The sequence below is a fragment of the Vicugna pacos genome, chromosome 3 (assembly GCF_048564905.1).
Source record: "Vicugna pacos chromosome 3, VicPac4, whole genome shotgun sequence".
Lineage (NCBI taxonomy): Eukaryota > Metazoa > Chordata > Mammalia > Artiodactyla > Camelidae > Vicugna > Vicugna pacos.
This window is the reverse complement of record NC_132989.1, coordinates 16084576-16102411: the sequence shown is the minus strand read 5'-3', so window position 1 is coordinate 16102411 and position 17836 is coordinate 16084576. Positions and strand designations below refer to the sequence as shown.

Genomic DNA, 17836 nt, shown 5'->3' with positions numbered 1-17836 from the left:
TAAGGCCATCCTGAAGTTAAAAAGCTTCCTCCAAAGTTGATTTTCTGTAACTTTCAATTTTACCTTCTGGCTCAATTTAAAACTTCTGTCTCTAATTCTTCTTCTGCATAGTGGTCACACAGACTTCTGGAGAGAACGTTTACATTCCTCTGAAGTCTTACTTTCTGCAGGTAAAAATTGCCCAGTTGTATTCAGCCAGGGTTGATTTTGTTTGCCAAAGGCTATTTGGCAGCCTCTGGAGACATATTTTGTTGTCGTAACTGGAAAGGGTGATGCTACTGGCATCCAGTTGGTAGAGGTCAGAGATGCTGCTAAATATCTTACAAGGCACAAGACAGCACCCTCCCCAACTCACCCAATAAAGAATCATGTGATCTACAATGACAGTAGGGACACAATTGAGAAACTGGTTCAGAGGAGGTGATTTTCACCAACAGCGGGGGCCCCATGCCTTCTGCATGTGCTGTAGTGTCCATCCCTCTTAAAAGTGGGAGCCACAAGGACAGCACAATATTCTGATGCATTCTACACAGACCAGAGAAGATTAGTACACCACCTTCCACTCTGCCCACCCTAACTTAATACAAGCTGGGGGATACCCAGCAGTACAGTACAAGACACCTGCACAATGAATGACCAAGGAGCTAGGACAGGAGGTGAGAAAAGTCTATCTCTAACTGATTTATAAGTTTCAGAGATGTTGGCCTGTTCACAGCTGTATCCTTAATGCCTAGTATGTACTAGATATAGAGCATGCTCACAAAAGAGCTGAATGAATAGCAAAGCTTAAATCACTACCAATTAAAATAAATTACATTAAAGTGTGGGACCAAGTTATGGGGATGTGAAAGGTCAGCTCTAGCAGGGGGATGGGGAAAGGCTTTCTACAAAAAGTATCTTTTAAGTTGAATTTTAGAGACTGGGTAATAATGGTGGAGGCAAAAGTGTAATCCAGGGGCTATAAAGAGTGCAGACAAAGGCCCAGAGACAGGAAATTATATGGAGATATATCTATATCTATAGATATATATATATATAGAGAGATACACACACACACACACACACACATATATATCCATATATCCACAAAGCCATATAAATATAAAAAGAGTACAAGTTAACTGGATGGGGGCAGGTCTCAGAGCACTGATTCTCCAACCACAGTGTGCTTCAGAATCACCTGGAGAGCTTGTTCAAACACCAGTTGCAGGAAGATCTTGAATGCAGTCCAAGAATTTGCATTTCTGATATGTTCCCAAGTGATATTGTTGCTGGCGGTTTGGGGGCTACACTCTGAGAACCACTGTCTTCCAGGTTTTGAATGCTATGCTAGGAGGAGTCAACAACAGTTTTTTTGAACTGAAAAATGTCCACCACAATCAACACTGCCACATGCTCTACTAAAAAGAACTGAATTACAACAAATTCAAGAGAAAGTGTGGTCAGTTCACAGGCTAAGTGCATAGTATTTATCAGAGAAAGCAATTGTGTTTCATCTCGGGACTAGAGCAATCTATAAGATCTATTCTCTAGACTTCCATTGGACAATTCCCATTCTTCTGTAACTAGAAAACCTTTACAAAGTGGTTAAGTGAATGTTCAAATGACAAGTGAGGTTCCAGATGGCCAAGATTATCTGAGATGTAGCAAGGGTATTTACAAAGTAATTTCTTATGCAAAACACTTCAAAGTATTGCTCACAAAACTACATTAAAAAAATCCCCTTTGGTAGACCAGCCACCAGCTTCCCCAACTGCAGCCACGTGTAAATATGTGATCAAATTGCTTTTAAATGTCTCTGGGGACACAATTTACTTTGACAACTCTTAGAAGGCAGCAGTATATTTTAAGTTCCATGCTAATCACTTCCCTGCTTCTCCTGCAATTAAGGAAAACTCTTCCTCACTTCCTGTCCTTGCAACCACAGGGAAGGCAGAAAGAGCAAGGAGAACAACCTGGAACCCTAAACTCTCAGAACCAGGGATCTTAGCAGTCTTCGCATCCAGGTGCCAACTCTCCCTGCCTTTAATATTTATTAGTCTGTTTATCAGTCTGTCAGGATCAGTTACTTAACCTCTCCAAGATCCAGTTTCCTCATCTGTCAAGTGGGGAACATTATGTTCCCCTCTTTGATTGGCTGTGAAGATTGATGGAATAGTATGTTTAAAACTTAGAAAGTTCCTGGTACATAAAGCTTAACAAACAGCAGCTACTATCTTTACTCCCAGCCCCTCTGATCTTACATGTACACGTATATTTGTTTCATAAGTGCTACTGTAAACAAATTCAAATACACTTTGGAACTAGGGGCTCTAAATTATTTGACAAATAAAATAGAAGACATCGTGTTCCACATCTCTCCCGACAGTTGACTCTAAGAAACAAAAAGGTACGTGAGTTGGTCTCTAAAGGTGAATGGAAACTGAGACCATATTGGCTGCAATCAGTGGAGCTGATTATGTGTAGCCTCCTCTCATGGACCCATTCCAGGTCCAGCCCTCTTACCTGAGATGGCTAAAGACAGCATCCTGAGTGATCACTGAGACCAAATCTCTAATCAAGATCAATGAAAGAAAGAAACGTCAACCATAGGAGAGAAGAGATGAAGCAGCAGCTGGCTGCTAAGACCTCAGTGTTGGAATGGAATCAGAAAACAGAAACATTTCACCATGGTTATTTTCCACAATGCCTAATGTAAAAAGCACAAGGTATTCATCTTCAAGATAAGGGGATGAAGAACTCCACTGAATCAGTAAACTTAGGATTGACAAGGGACATCTTACCTTTAGCTATCAAATAAGCAAGTTCTAGTCCCAGCTCTTTCATGGATGTTTCTTATGACTTTGGACAAATCACTCTGAGTCTTTCTGTGTTTCCGTTGTCTAGTGTGTAAACAGGGTATTGGTTACATCCAAGTTTTGGTAAGAGGTTGTAGTTGTAATGGAATAAAGGTGGCCACAAATTCTTTGATACTTCTCCCAACCAGAGGTGAGGAGTATGCCCCATTTGCTCACATATGGGCTGCCCTGGGATCACTTTGACTAATAGAGCACATTAAAAGTGCTGGATGCCAGGCCCAGGCCCAGGCCCAGTTTTTAAGAGGACTCTTGGTTTCTCAGAACCAGGAGCTGTCACATGAAAAATCTAATAGGTATCAATATGAGATCACAAATAGGGACCCCCATGGACAGAGAGAGAAGCCCAGCTGAGCCCAGCCTTCCAGATGACCTCACCAAGATGCCATGTGTGTGATACACTGTGTTGGGCCCTCCAGGCCCGTCCAGTCTCCAGCTAAATACCACCAAATAACTTCAGACAAGCCCAAGTGCCTGATGCACAGAACTGTGAGATCTAATAATACATTATTATTTAAGCCACTAAGTTTTGGGGTACATGTATTATGGCACCAGACAACCACAACAGGGGTAAACAGGTAACACATAGTCTGGGGTAACTGTGGGGTTCACTGGCTGGGCTGTAGTCTTCCCTACAGGAAGTGATCCGTGTTTTGTGGCAGAACTCTAGAGCAAGAGACTCATTTTTCTGCTCTTAGTAACTGGTTTTGTTATATTTTAGTTCCTTCAGTCCCACTTTGGAGAAGTCGAGAAGGGAGTAAAGCAGCAGTAGCTTCATGAAAAACCTGAAGGCCTTTCCCTCTGGTCCCAAGAGGCTTGACAAGCTGCCAGTCACCTGGAGGATCAATAAAGAGACCCCGGCGGGGACATTCACCAGGAGCCAGGGGCAGGAATGTGACTGAGAACGCAGCCAAGAGTGGAGACAAAACTGTGGGTTCCAGGAAGGAAAATCTGTAGGGGTGTGGGGACAGGGAGAGGCACCTTCCAGTCAGAGATCTGGAGGACATCAGGTCAAGCCTTTGCAAGAATCATAATCCCACGTGCAACCTGCAGATTTAATTATATGTTCTTCTCTGTTAAACACACTTCTAGACCTTCACAGTAAGAAAACTTGCAGGGAGGGGGATATCAGCTGTCTAGGTAGGTGTCTTTCGGAGTGATTACAAACGAAAGGAAAAAAGATCATCTGCCAAAAATGTCAGCTGGAAACATCTGAGCAGAGTTAACAGGACACACACAAAGGTTACCAAGGTATACTTTATGACACATATGAATTGATCAGTCTGCTAGCAGATACTTTCAGATTCAGCCCAAGGGTAACATCCCTTGGAAGGTTGTTTCTGACCCAAAAAGCACAGGAGGAGACTCTTTTCTGTCAGAGATAGGGTTTGGCTCACCATCTGCGGCCTGTTTTTTTTTTTCCTCCCCGGCACTTTGTATATATCTGCAACATAGTATTTCTCTAACTGTATTACAATTGTCCACTTACTTTTCTGCTACAATGACTATTTCTGCTTTACACACCATCCATTGTTTGAGAGTACACTCTGTGTCAGGAAGTGTATGCTAAATATATGCTATGCTAAATATAATTCGATATAATTCCTACAGAAACTCTGAAAGACAGCTCTCATCATCCATATTTTAAATATGAGGAAACTAAGGCACAGAGAATTTATTCCAATTGCCCAGCATCACATGGCCAGGATATGGTAGAACTGGGACTTAAAACTCACATCACTAATTATCAGAGAAATGCAAATCAAAACTACAATGATGTATCACCACACATCAGTCAGAATGGCCATCATTCAAAAATCCACAAATGACAAATGCTGGAGAGGCTGTGGAGAAAGGGGAACCCTCCTACACTGCTGGTGGGAATGCAGTTTGGTGCAGCCACTATGGAAAACAGTGTGGAGATTCCTCAAAAGACTAGGAATAGACTTACCATATGACCCAGGAATCCCACTCCTGGGCTTGTATCCAGAAGGAAATCTACTTCAGGATGACACCTGCACCCCAATGTTCATAGCAGCACTATTTACAATAGCCAAAACATGGAAACAGCCTAAATGTCCATCAACAGGTGACTGGATAAAGAAGATGTGGTATATTTATACAATGGAATACTACTCAGCCATAAAAACCGACAACATAATGCCATTTGCAGCAACATGGATGCTCCTGGAGAATGTCATTCTAAGTGAAATAAGCCAGAAAGAGAAAGAAAAATACCATATGAGATCGCTCATATGTGGAATCTAAAAAACGAAAACAAAAACAAACAAGCAAACAAAAACAAAGCATAAATAAAGGACAGAAATAGACTCACAGACAGAGAATACAGACTTGTGGTTACCAGGGGGGTGGAGGGTGGGAAGGGATAGACTGGGATTTTAAAATTGTAGAATAGATAAACGAGATCACACTGTATAGCACAGGGAAATATACACAAAATGTTATGATAACTCACAGAGAAAAAAATGTGACAATGAGAGTGTATATGTCCATGAATGACTGAAAAATTGTGCTGAACACTGGAATTTGACACAACATTGTAAAATGATTATAAATCAATAAAAAATGTTAAGAAAAAAAACAACTCACATCTGTCAAAGTCCATGCTGTATAAGCATACATATGCAGGCCCTATAAGCTTTCTGAGCTGAGATCACACAGAAAAAGACATATTTAAAGATGAAGCTGACATAAGATAATACATAGGAATATTAATTAAGAAGCTACTGCAAATAATCCAGAAATGGGATAAAAAAAAAAAAAGAACAAGGAGGAGAAAGATGGATTTTAAAGTTATCTATAGAAATATAGCTATGATTTGGCATCTGGCTGGTCATGGTTGATAGGTAAAAGTTTCCCTCAAAGAATTACACTTAAATGACTAAAAAGCGACTAGTAAATGCACTGTGATGTACAAAAGGAAGAAGATATTAGTTTATGATGGAAATTTCCACTTTGGGTTGAGAAGAGAGAAAGATGCTTACGGCAAGATGTTGAACAGGCAGCTACCTGTTCAACAGAGCCCGGAGGACCCAGCACAGGACAACATTGCAGGAAGGACAAGGGCAGAGGTGCAGGTGAAGCCACAGGATGAGTGGGCTCTCCACAAAAGAGAGGTGAGATACCCAGAGCTTTGAAGGCTGAGGGTGTAATCTTGAAGGACACTCAGCTATGCAATAGGAGGAAAAAGACAACTATCAGTGTCTGGGAAGGCGCCCACAATAGCCACCAGGAATTTGTATTTAGAAAGGAAAGCAATATTGGAATAATACTTGTGGCTAACATTTACTGAATGCTTACTAAGTTATATTCTTTGTATACACTCAGTAATTTAGTCTTCCCTAACTCCAGATGGAATATATTAGTATGGACACAATTTTACTGATGAGAAGGTAAAATCCAGAAGGTTTAAGCAATTTCCTCAAGATCTAGAATACAAACTTGTTGTTATCAGTGGGGAGTGGGGTGGGAAGGGACAGACTGGGAGTACAAAATTTGTAGATACTGACAGGCATATGTAGAATAGATAAACAAGATTATACTGTATAGCACAGTGAAATAAATACAAGATCTTATGGTATCTCACAGCCAAAAAGAATGTGACAATGAACATATGTATGTTCATGTATAACTGAAAAACTGTGCTCTACACTAGAAATTGACACAACATTATAAACTGACTATAACTCAATAAAATAAAATAAAATAAAATAAAATAAAATAAAATAAGACATTTTCTCAAGATCACACAATTGATAACTGGTCAAGCTGGGATTGGATCCAGGCAGCCTAGCACCACAGGCCTCATTCTTAACCACTTGCTATATTGGGACATCTAAAAGGGTAGAAAAACTAACAACAAAGTCATATCAAACAACCACAAGTCACATCTCAGAGCATTCTAGGCTCAGCTAAAGGTGCCTGGAATGGCCACTGTGGACTTGTAAGAACACAGGAACAGATGAGAGGAAGACTGACTCTCAGGGAGCTGGTAGTCTAGTGTGAGACAAAGAAACCAGTAAACCAATACAATGAGTGATCACTGCAATGCTTATATTTAACATTCTAAGCGAGCTCAGAGAAAGAAACAACACATCTTTGGGAATGAAGCCCAGTCAGTTGGTGGACAAGCTGACACATCTGAGTAGTGAAGAAGGATTGGATGTTCACCAGGAAAAGAAAAGGAACTCAAGACACAGGTACAATATGGAGTTACGAGGAAACACAGCACACTCAGGAAAAGATAACAGACCACTCATGGGTGGGAGTTGAGATAGGAAAGACACAGACTGAGGATAATGCGGGGGAAAGCCCTGAAAAACAAGCTAAGAATTTAGCCTCTATTACTGAAAAATCTCTGGAGCATTGCATATGTTATTTTCTGAAACTGTTGCTCTCCGTACCTCACTCTCTCCCCGTTCACTTACTGGCATCTGCATCATCCACAAATCCCAGCTTCAGTATCACTTCTGGGAGCTCTCCCTGCATTGGCAGTCATGTGCTCCAACAAATTCCTTGACTTTTCCTTACTCTATTTTACTATATAATTTTTCTGTAATTACCTATTTACTATGTGTATTCTCCACTAGACTAAAATCCCTGTGATTCAGGGCTTTTCTGATTATTCACCACTGTTCTTCCAGTGCTCTGCTCCCAGCAATTAGTAAGCACTCAATAAATACTGGATGAAATGACTATAAAAATAAGATTTCATATCCCCTAGCATGAAATTCAACTTAACAAATATCACCATTAGGTAATGGCCTTGCCCTCTAAGAGTATGTAAGAAGGGATAACTTATAACATGCATTCCTTGCAGAAATGTATTTCAATCCTATTGGGAAAACAAATGTAATTGTGTGACATGAGTTCACAGTGACAGATATTTTTCATTTACACTTTATAAAATTGAGTTATGCTCCAGGGAGATCATTAAGAAATGCAGGCACACTTATCTCCAGCACAGGATGAAATATGCATTCTTTGAGTCAGAATTGTATGTTTTACAATCAAATCTGTTTCAAAAGAAAATCTGTGACTGAGAAACTGTTGGAGGAATTTTGCAGATAAAACACATCAAGTTCCTGGGCTGCCAAGAGGAAGAGTGACAATTCAGTTGGACATACCAAAGAGAAAACTTTGCAATGCTATAGAGAATAGTATACTCAATGAAGTGAAATAGATTTTTTAAAAGGGAACTGCATTTGAGCATGTACGTCGAAGTACAGCGTGATCAGAGAAGGAGCATCAGAATGGCTAAAAGTCTGAAAAGCATGGAATATGAAGCCTGTGGAAGGATCTAGAGAGACCTGGCTTAGCATAAAGAAGACTTGGGAATGACACACCTGTCTCGTTGTGGAGGCTCCGTAAAGATACCTGGAAGCCCCCTTTGCTCAGCATAAGAGAAGTTGGTATCTGCTATTTTTGTCTGCCTAGCATCCCTCTCTCCAGAGGGAAATGCCATTCTCCTGTGACATATGCTTCTGGTAAAACCAGCAACAGTGCCTCACCTCTGCCCAGCAACCAGATGCGTCATCCTCACACCACGATGATTGGTCAAGAGGAGAGTATCTGACTCAAGCAAAGCCAATGGAAGTTCTTCCATGAGAAACAGCATTTAGGCTTCTCTTCCTTGCACTCATGAGTTAAGGGTGGTTTAAGACTCATGTTGTCAATGGCTGTTTTTTTGAAACCAGACTGAGAATGGATCCAACAAGAAAACAGCACAGGGGCAAAGAGGGAGAGATATAAAGATAGGAACATACATAGAGAAATCGAGATAGAGAGGGAGATACAGAGAAAAATAGAAGGAAAGAAAGAGACAAAGAGGAGATGAAGACAGAGACAAAGGGAGAGGGCTAGACTGCATGACAGTATTCAAACCCTGAAGAGCCATGTCTGAGCCCTGACTTTTCAGCTCTGAACCAATCAATTTATTTTCTGTCACACGCTGCTGAAAAAGATCTTACTAATATATGACATGATAAGCAAGTTGGTAAGAACACTGCACTCAGGAAATTCCTTAGGATATGTAAAGAAAAAGCTCTCCTCAAAGCCTTATTTAAAACATAAATCTATTAGAGTAAACTAAAAATATATTCACATAACAAGTCTGCTTATTGCATACAAAATGAATGGAATTTACAGGGGGCCACTATTTAAAGTTGTTAACCCTAGGGTATAAGGAAAGGAAGAATGGGGGACATTTTTTATGTTCTACTTGTGAAATGATGGCATTTTAAAAATAATGCTCAGGTATTATTGTTATGATTTTTTTTAAACTGTGATGATTAGAAAAGATCTTGTTGAAATAGATCAAACACAAGATCATGAACTGGCAGGGAGTGAAGGGAAGATAAACGTGAGGGTCCTCGGGAGAAAGAATCTGCCCACAGGAGATGCGAGGGCTCCCTTTGCGGGAGAATCTAGGGCATTTCATGAGAAAGCAGAAAGAACATGCTGGTCAGAATGACTTCCACGCTCCCCACCTTGCTCCGACCTCAGAGGGAACACCTACCACCAAAGTCCTCACGTTCTCAGTGACTTGAGGAATGTGCTGTCCCAGAAATGCTCTCAGCTAAGAGGCTACTGCAGACACTCTCACATTTGAGGAGTGCTAACTTCTAGCAAAGAGAAAGCTAAAGTTTAAGATGTATATTTCAGAAATTAGTAATAACGGAGGGCCCCAACTAAAATCTAAATGACCGTCCAGCCTAGCCAGTACAGCTCCCACTGCCCCTATATAACCATTGTTAATGATTTGGCACAATTTCATTCATACTTACTATCTCTTACACTCACTCATTCATGGACACTCAGATACAAACATCTATATATTTATTTTACAAAAGTAGAATTACTCTAAACATTAATGTCTGAAATTTGCCTTTTTTCCTCACATAATATACCAGTGACCTTTCTGGGACAATACACATAGCTATTCCTCGTGGTTTTCAACAGCTGCACTATATTCCACTTTAAACCGGTACTCTATTATACTTGGTTAGTTTTCATTTACCAGAACCTTAGATTTAAAATTATCAATTATATGTAAAGCTTTAATGCAGTCTTTGAGCTTCCCTGACCCATACTATATGATGCATGTATTTTAATTATGTTTTGGAAATTATTTCTAATGAGTCAATAAACTTTCATTAATAGGATTCAATTTTCAAGGCACCAGGAAGCACAGTGGAAGAAGAATGCTCATTGAAGAAATGCATCTTATAATATTAATGGAACTTTGCATTTTACTTTGCTCCAGGGGTCTGCTATCTGGGTGGAATTAGGAACCAAGTTATGACTATTCTTGCTTGAGAGACACTACCCTATGTCAGTCATCCAAAAGACTCAGAGCAGCTTTAGAGAGGAGGACACAACATCTTGCCAGGAGTCACATGGCAAGCGGTAACATCACACCTCCCTGAGACACTCACTCTGTACTTCAGCCCAGCCCAGCCCTACCCAACTGTCATGCTGAGAGGAACACAGCAAAACAGAAGCTAGATGATAAATACAATCATACTCTTTCAGGCTAAAATGTCCTGTAACATCAGAGTGGAACTTCCACCTCGTGGGACAGGGAATGATGGAGATAACTGGCAAGTTTTCCAAGCTCCCAGAAGAAAACAAACCACTTGACTGTGTTTAACTTATGATGTTGGAGTTCTGATGTTCACTATCAGAGAAGGAAATGGAATTATTGGCAGCACTGCTCAAAAAGCAGATGTGCTCAAGACTCAGTGGTGTTTACAAGATACCTAAATCAGTGTTTATGTAATTACTGGTTAATTGTCAATCTCCCAATTAAAAGGTAAATTCCATGAGGGTGGGGGTCTTGTTCTTATTCATATCCTTGTGTTTTTCCCCACTGGGGAAGATAGAGACATTTAAGAAAAAATTAAAGAGAAATTAACTGTGGTTTTAATCACAATTGCCCTAAGTTTTCACAGGAGAATGACAGGTTTGATTGAGTCAGAGAGGACTTCTGCAAGGAAGAAAGGATTGAGCTAAAATGTGAAAGGACATGCAAGAGAGGACGGAGCAAAGAAGCTTTCTAGGCAGAGGTATGAGCCAAGGCCCTGTGGTGGATGAACACAGAACACTGGAAAAAAAGAAAGAAGGTCAAGGCAGTGCAGCCTAGAGAGTGAGGCTGCTGAAGGTCATGCAGTGAGGCTGGGGACATAGACTGGAAACAGAGGGAACAAAACCCTTCAGGCCAAGGAGTTTGGTCTTGTCCTCAGTGCAGTGAAAAGCCATTGAAGAGTTTTAAGCAAAGGAACAATGAGATCAGAGTTGCAGTGTTAAAAGATGGCTGTGAGATCTTGTAAGTATCAAGTGGATTAGAGGGAGATAAAACAGATGTGGGGGAAAATCAGGAGGTTGTTGCCATGACACGCAAGAGAGGATATTAGTTTGGACTAGGATGGTAGACATGGGGAGAAATAGTTTAGGATCTGTTTAGGAAGGAAAATCAATAGGACTGGTCATTATGTAAATGTTGGCAATAAGGAAAGACTGAATTAAGAATAACTATCTAGTTTCTGGATGTGGCAGCTGCTTGGAGAAGCTATTCACTGAGAAAGAAGTCCAAGTTTGGTAAGAAAGATCATTGGTTGTACAGTTACAAGAAATTGAAATTAACACTCACTAACATTGAGGGCTGTGCCAAACTGGGCCAATGTTATGCCTTAAATAGATCATCTAACTTAAACCTAACTGTGATCCTATTAAATAGGTGTGATTGCCCCTACTTTTAGAGGTGAAAAAACTGAGACTCAGAAAGGCTTAGTAACTTATTGTCATTCTCAGAGCTAAAAATTGGCTGAGCCGAGATTTGAACCCAGACCTCAGTTCTAAAGCAGATGACTCTTAGAGACAAGCCCATTCTGCTTCATGACAACTCAGGCCTACTCAGGGAAAATTTCACAATTTCAGAAGAACTTGACAGTCAGTCTGGAATTCTGAAGCCAAACTGTCCTAGGAAACCTTCAATTCTTTTCTCAAGGCTGCCCCAAGTAAACTGTCCACATCAGGAAGATGACTGCACACTCCCCCAATTCTTCATTCCCCACCCAGTTCTCATCTTCCCCTGGCTTTGGGCCAAACCTCAGGGTTACCTCCAGTTGTCCTGATCTCCCCAGCTTTGCCTTCTCCAAGTTTCTATAACACTTACAGTCTCGTCACTTATTTTGGCAATGATCAAGTGCAGGCTACCCTGCAGGATTTCCATATATTTTATACTTCCTCACATTTTGTTTTTTCTAATGTGAACTTTTTTACAGAATATACTGTCTTAAAAAATCTCTCAGGCCATGAAGTCAGATTGTTGTAAATAAGCTAATAAACACAAATTTCAAACTGTGACACTGTGGTTCTGGCTGCCAACCAATAGCTCAGTTTTACCAATGCCATTATCTCTAGTTGTTGAGTGGAGTCTCATTATTCATGCATTTAACTTACTCATTCATCCGTACGTTCATGGCAGAGCAAGAAAGAGAGAACACGCACAATTTAAACAGAGCGGGCCATTACACCTACCATTCCAATCAATAAGCACCTGTCCCATAAAAATAGGTGTTGAGTGTGCCGTTCCCTCACCTGCTTTCAGTCCCTAAGGATTTTTCCAGTGTGAGTAATTATCTGGGAAAACTCTGATTTCAGTGTATAAAGGCATATATTTTAAACACACAACAATCTCTAATTATAAGTCAACTAGTCTCCCTATTTCTCTATTAAAGGAACAGTCACCTATCCCACGACTAGGGAGAAAAATGGGGTTTGCTGAACTACTCAAGAGACAGTAAGAGATTTTCCCCGGCAATTCTGATAACATATGATTTTCACACCATACTTTCTTTTGGGAACTACCCCCAAAAGATAAGACTAAGTGATAGTAGCATATGTTCGAGTAATCATTTGACTTTTAAACTGGATTCTGCCTTTATTAATTAATACAACTGAGCAGGAATTGGAAAATGAAAAGTGCTGATACAAATGATAAACATATACCTCCAACAAATGAGGCAAAGCTGCAAATTATTAGGGCTCCTGAAGTCAAATGTGAAGGGAAAAAAACCACAGTTATGCAATAGTAATAAAATGTTAGCCATGAGTCCAAAAAGCAAACAATTACTGAGGATTTTATAATTTTCTGGAAAAGGGCCTCCAGAGTCACAGGCACATACCTCAAGATGCATATAAAATTATGAAGCAGGCACATTTTCAGAAGGTCGTGTTCAAACAGAACACTATCATTCTGAGCCACCCTGCTGCCAGCTGGGCAGATAGATTAATTCTTGCCTCTCAGCACCCTCAGATTTGTTCATGCCATCAGTATATAACTGAGAGCTCTATCTATGGGAAATGTGATTGCCGGTACCTGACACTATGTAGATTGCAAGCTCCTTGCAGATGGGTTCCAGGCCTTACACACCTCTGTGTCTGCAGGGCCGTAGAGAGTGCCTGACTAAAAGTGGGCAGTGTACAAAAGCTGCAGACTGAATGAATAGTGAGTAGCCAGATTTACCTCTCTGACATTCATTCCTCTAATGAATTAGGGAAGAAACAAAGACACAGCCCAAAAGCCACCAGGGTGTTGTCTCCTGTATGGAAATCCACTATGCACACGGCTTTGGCCTTACCTATCCAAAGAAATGCAGCACAGGTGAAAAATTGATGCTGTTGTGAGCAGGACGTCAAGAGATGTCCGGACAAGGCAAAACATCTCCCCATAGATCCAGATGTCTTGAACCAGCTCAATGGCACCAAACGGCATCACCAGCACTGACACCAGCAAATCCGCAAAGGCAAGAGACACGATGAAGTAATTGGTCTTTATTTTCCTGCGGGTGAAAAAGTGTAAGGGAGGAGGCAGGGAGAGGGACAAGGGATAAGATTAGGGGGAAAGAAGCAGAAGAGAAAAGAGGGGAAAAGGGAAGCAAAGAAAGAAGGAAGGGATGAAAGAAAAGACAGGTGTGAAACATTCTGTGAGATTGTTTCCCCTTACATCACATGCGTGGTCCGGCCACTTCGGACTTCTCCAGACTCCCTTACACCAAAAGCCCTTTCTTGCCCTCCCTTTCCCTCCCTTATGGCCACATTGGCCTGACTTGAGCCCCCTGTGCACGAAGCCCCTTTTGAGAGTCTTTCCAGGATGCTCTCTCTCCCCACTGATGGCTTAGCTACACCCCATCGGCTCTTTAGCCCTGGTTTGGTCCTTCTCAGGAACCCTCAAGGTGCCCCCTATACACACAAATGGTGTCAAATTCCAGTTTCCCACTCACACTATCATGTGCCTCACATTTTCAACACTTGTCAGAATTTTGTTTTTACACTGTCTTGATTAATGCATGTGTGGAAGGCAGCAGATGAGGTAGGACTGCATCTTTTGCCCCCTTTTATTATCTGGTGGCTCTTAATCTAGGCTGCATACTAGAACCATCCAGTAAATTTTTCTAAGTATGGTGCCAAGTCTCACCCCAGGTCAGTTAGTTCAGAGACTCTGGGTGATTAACCCACTTACCCACCCCCAAGGTTGCCAGATAAAATACAGGATGCCCAGTTAAATTCGAATTTCAGATAAACAATGAATAATTTTCTAGTATAGGTATATCCCAAATATTACATGGAACATACTTATGCCACATATTAGTAATTTTAAAAGGTCTTCAAGTGGTTCTAATTACAGCCAGGGCTGAGAAGGATAAAGTGGAAAGAGCAAAAGACCCAGGAATAAATCCTAGATCAGCCACTAGCCAGCTACTCTCTCTCTGAATCAACGAAGTGGGGAGGTTAGATTAGATGTTCTCTCAACAACTGTATATATAGTGATGACAACTATTACAGAAAAACAAAGTTGAACATTGGAAAAAAGACAGGATCGAAATGTACTTACATGTTTATACTGGTTACGTCAGAACAGAACTATGGGATTATGCATGATTTTTTTCCCCCTGTTCCATTTTCCAAACATCATTTCCATGTAATTTTTTTTCCTTTCATAATTACAAATTACAATGGAAATTATTAATTCAGACCCCAGCTCTCCAGGGAGAGCCCAGAACTCCATGCAGGATTCCTCACGAGGTTGCCTCATGTGACTCACCTGAGCTGCCTGTCCCTGCACACAGCCACCATCACTAGGAGGTTCCCCAGGATAGCCATCAAGATAACCGCTGAGAGAAATGTGAGCAGCACAACCTTCTCCACAGACCCAAAACCCTCCTTGGAACTGGAAGACACATACACACACACACACAAACACAGAGAATTGAAGGAAACTCTGAGACACCGGAAAGAAAATTAATCTTTTCCTAATTCATCTTCAGAAAGGTGACTTCACCATTAGCAGCTGCAACACACATTTACTGTGTGAACATATGCCAATGTCTGTGCCTGTCGCTTTATGTGTTATCCTAGTTAACTCCTACATGATGAGAAGGAAGAGGCTCAGAGAGGGGAGTCAACTACCCTGAGATTGTACAGTGATTCTGCATTAGAGAACCGAGCCTTTCCTTCAGAGCACTTACCTCAGCTTGTGCTCAGAAAAGTATTTGGTTGATTCCTATTTGATGCACCTACTCAACTAGGTTGTAAGCTCCATGAGGCAGGGAACTTATCTGCTTTATCCACTGACAAATTCAATTTCAATGCGTCATTCACATTTATCAGATGAAGGAAAGATGGTGTTGGATGAGTGAATGATGGTAACTTGAACTAGGATCTGTATGAATACAAAGGCCACCCTGTTTTCAGTTCCCCAGCCCAGCCCATGCAGAAACTGCTGTGGGCAGGTGAGCTGTCCCAGGAACAGGTCATGGCTTAAAGGTTGCTCTTATATGACTGACTTGGACAAACTGATCTCAGATTCAGCCAAGTCCACCAGAGAGAAGCAGTCAATAAGCTCAGGGACTCCTTCCACTACCCTGAACCACATTTCTTTTGGTGCCTAATAAAACAGTTCAAATTTGTGTTCTTGCCAATTTCAGTATCTGATCTGATTCTATAAACCCTGCTCTCCTAGTGGCAACTCAGCATTTTCTTTTACTAACTTGGAAACAGGTGTTCCTTATCAACAAAAGCATAATATCTGCATGCTATCAAGAAGCTACAGGAAGTTCTGGGTTTTAATAGAGTAGTAAAATGTTCTTTTTAGATAAATTTTCAAAGGATCTTAAAACTCTTAGACCCAAATGCACATTTCAATATGGAGAAACTAAGGCCCAGAGAGGGGCAACTGAGTTGTCAGAGAGGGCTGGTATCTGCCCTGGGAGAGGCTGCTGGTTCTGCAGGCCACCACTGGGAACACAGGTCCCAAGAATTAAGAAAGATCTGTTTTTACTGAGCTCTTTTGACTGAAAACCAAGATGGCTGCAGGTCTCAAATGTCAGCAGCCCAAGTCCTGGCCCTGGCCTTGTCCGGAACTTTTTCCATTAGGCCTGGAATGGAGGACGAGGTGACAACTGGAATAAGGAGCCAGAAATTTTCACTATGCTCCCAAGTATTTTTATTGCTTGATTGAAGTCCTTCTGGCTAGGGTTCAAATTAAAAGAAATCTGAGGTATGTTCCTCTAAATCACCCTTCCACACCTAAATTCCAACTACTGTCCAGTACAAATATTGCACAGGTAACATTTAACCCAATGAGGAAAAAGACTTCAAAAGAGTGTTCTGGCTACCTGAAACTATTCTGACTTTAGGTCATGTTAATCGAGGGAAAGTGTCTGATAAAGGAGGTGATAGTGGTTTTCTCCTTATCCTCCTTGGAGACTGACTGAGAGCCTGCCTGAAATTCATTCCCCTCTCAAGGCCTCTACACTTGTGCCTTCTTCTGGAAAGCTTCTCCTCCACATTCAGATCTCAGGTGAAAGTTAACCCCCATTTAATGTGCCACAGCCAACAAACCTCCTTTGTTTTCTATACAACATTTACCGTTGCTTGAAGTGACTCCTATTATTATTGTCTGTGCCCTACCCTCACAGGTTGACTTTGGTTAATTTTTCACCACAATTCCCAGTGCCTGGCACAGTGTCTAATCTATAGTATGTATAGTGTAAAGGTAGATGTAGTATACAGGAAGTGCACAATTACTTGCCAATTGGGTGAAAGACACTGTATTCATAATGGTGAGGTTTATTCTTCAATTTCTTTGAAGACAGGTTGAAGGTACAGAGAAGTTTTACATGTAGAAGAGAAGACCCAAGGATGAGACATAAAAGCTATTTTTAACTATCTGAAGAACTGTCCTTTGAAATAAGAGATTTATGTATTCATCCACTCAACAATACTTTCTGAGTACCTACCCTCCCTGCATTAGGCAATGTTGTGTTTGTAGGGAAGCAAAAATAAGCAAAACAGAGAGCAATGAATGATAAGCAAGAAAATATGTAAAGTGAGCTAGTAATAAGAACTATGGCAAGAAATCTAGGAAGGAGAGGAAGACAGGACTGTCAGCGGAGACTGAAGGAGTGGCTTTTGAATGGAGGTTGTCAGAGAAGGCTCAGGGATAGGGTTACCATACTTTATGTCCTGCAGGTTGTGTAGCTAAGGGGGGCCAGTGAGCAGACCATAAGCATTGGTTCTCAACTTTGGCTGTATACTGAAATCACCTGAAGAGCCTTAGAAAACGCTGCTGCTAGGGCCCATCCTCAAAGATGCTGAATTAATTAATTTGGGTTGCAGTCTGAATATTGGCATTTTTTAAAGTTCCCAAGTGATTCTGATGTGCAACCAAGATTGAGAATCACTGCTAGAGGGAGGCAAGATTTGTAATGGATGAGAACTTTCTAATAACTAAAGATGATCTACAATAGGTCCCCAGTGTCGTTTTGAGTTCCCTGGTTCAGGGAATATTTAAGAATACCTAGCTGTTAGTTAGATACTCCTTCACACCCATTAGGATACTTATTATAAAAACAAAACAAAACTGGTGGGAAGGGATAAACTGGGAGTTCGAGATC

General features: G+C 41.0%; 1 protein-coding gene across 1 annotated transcript in view; it reads right to left on the bottom strand.

Moving 5' to 3' along the window:
* HTR4 (5-hydroxytryptamine receptor 4) overlaps positions 1-17836 on the bottom strand; it is a 150381-nt gene that overhangs the window by 56790 nt on the left and 75755 nt on the right. Inside the window, exons 3-4 of the mRNA XM_072950119.1 lie at positions 14983-15108; positions 13520-13720 (exon numbers count right to left, since the gene is read on the bottom strand). Of these exons, the coding sequence (XP_072806220.1) occupies positions 13520-13720; positions 14983-15108 (327 nt within the window). The remainder of the gene's footprint in view (positions 1-13519; positions 13721-14982; positions 15109-17836) is intronic.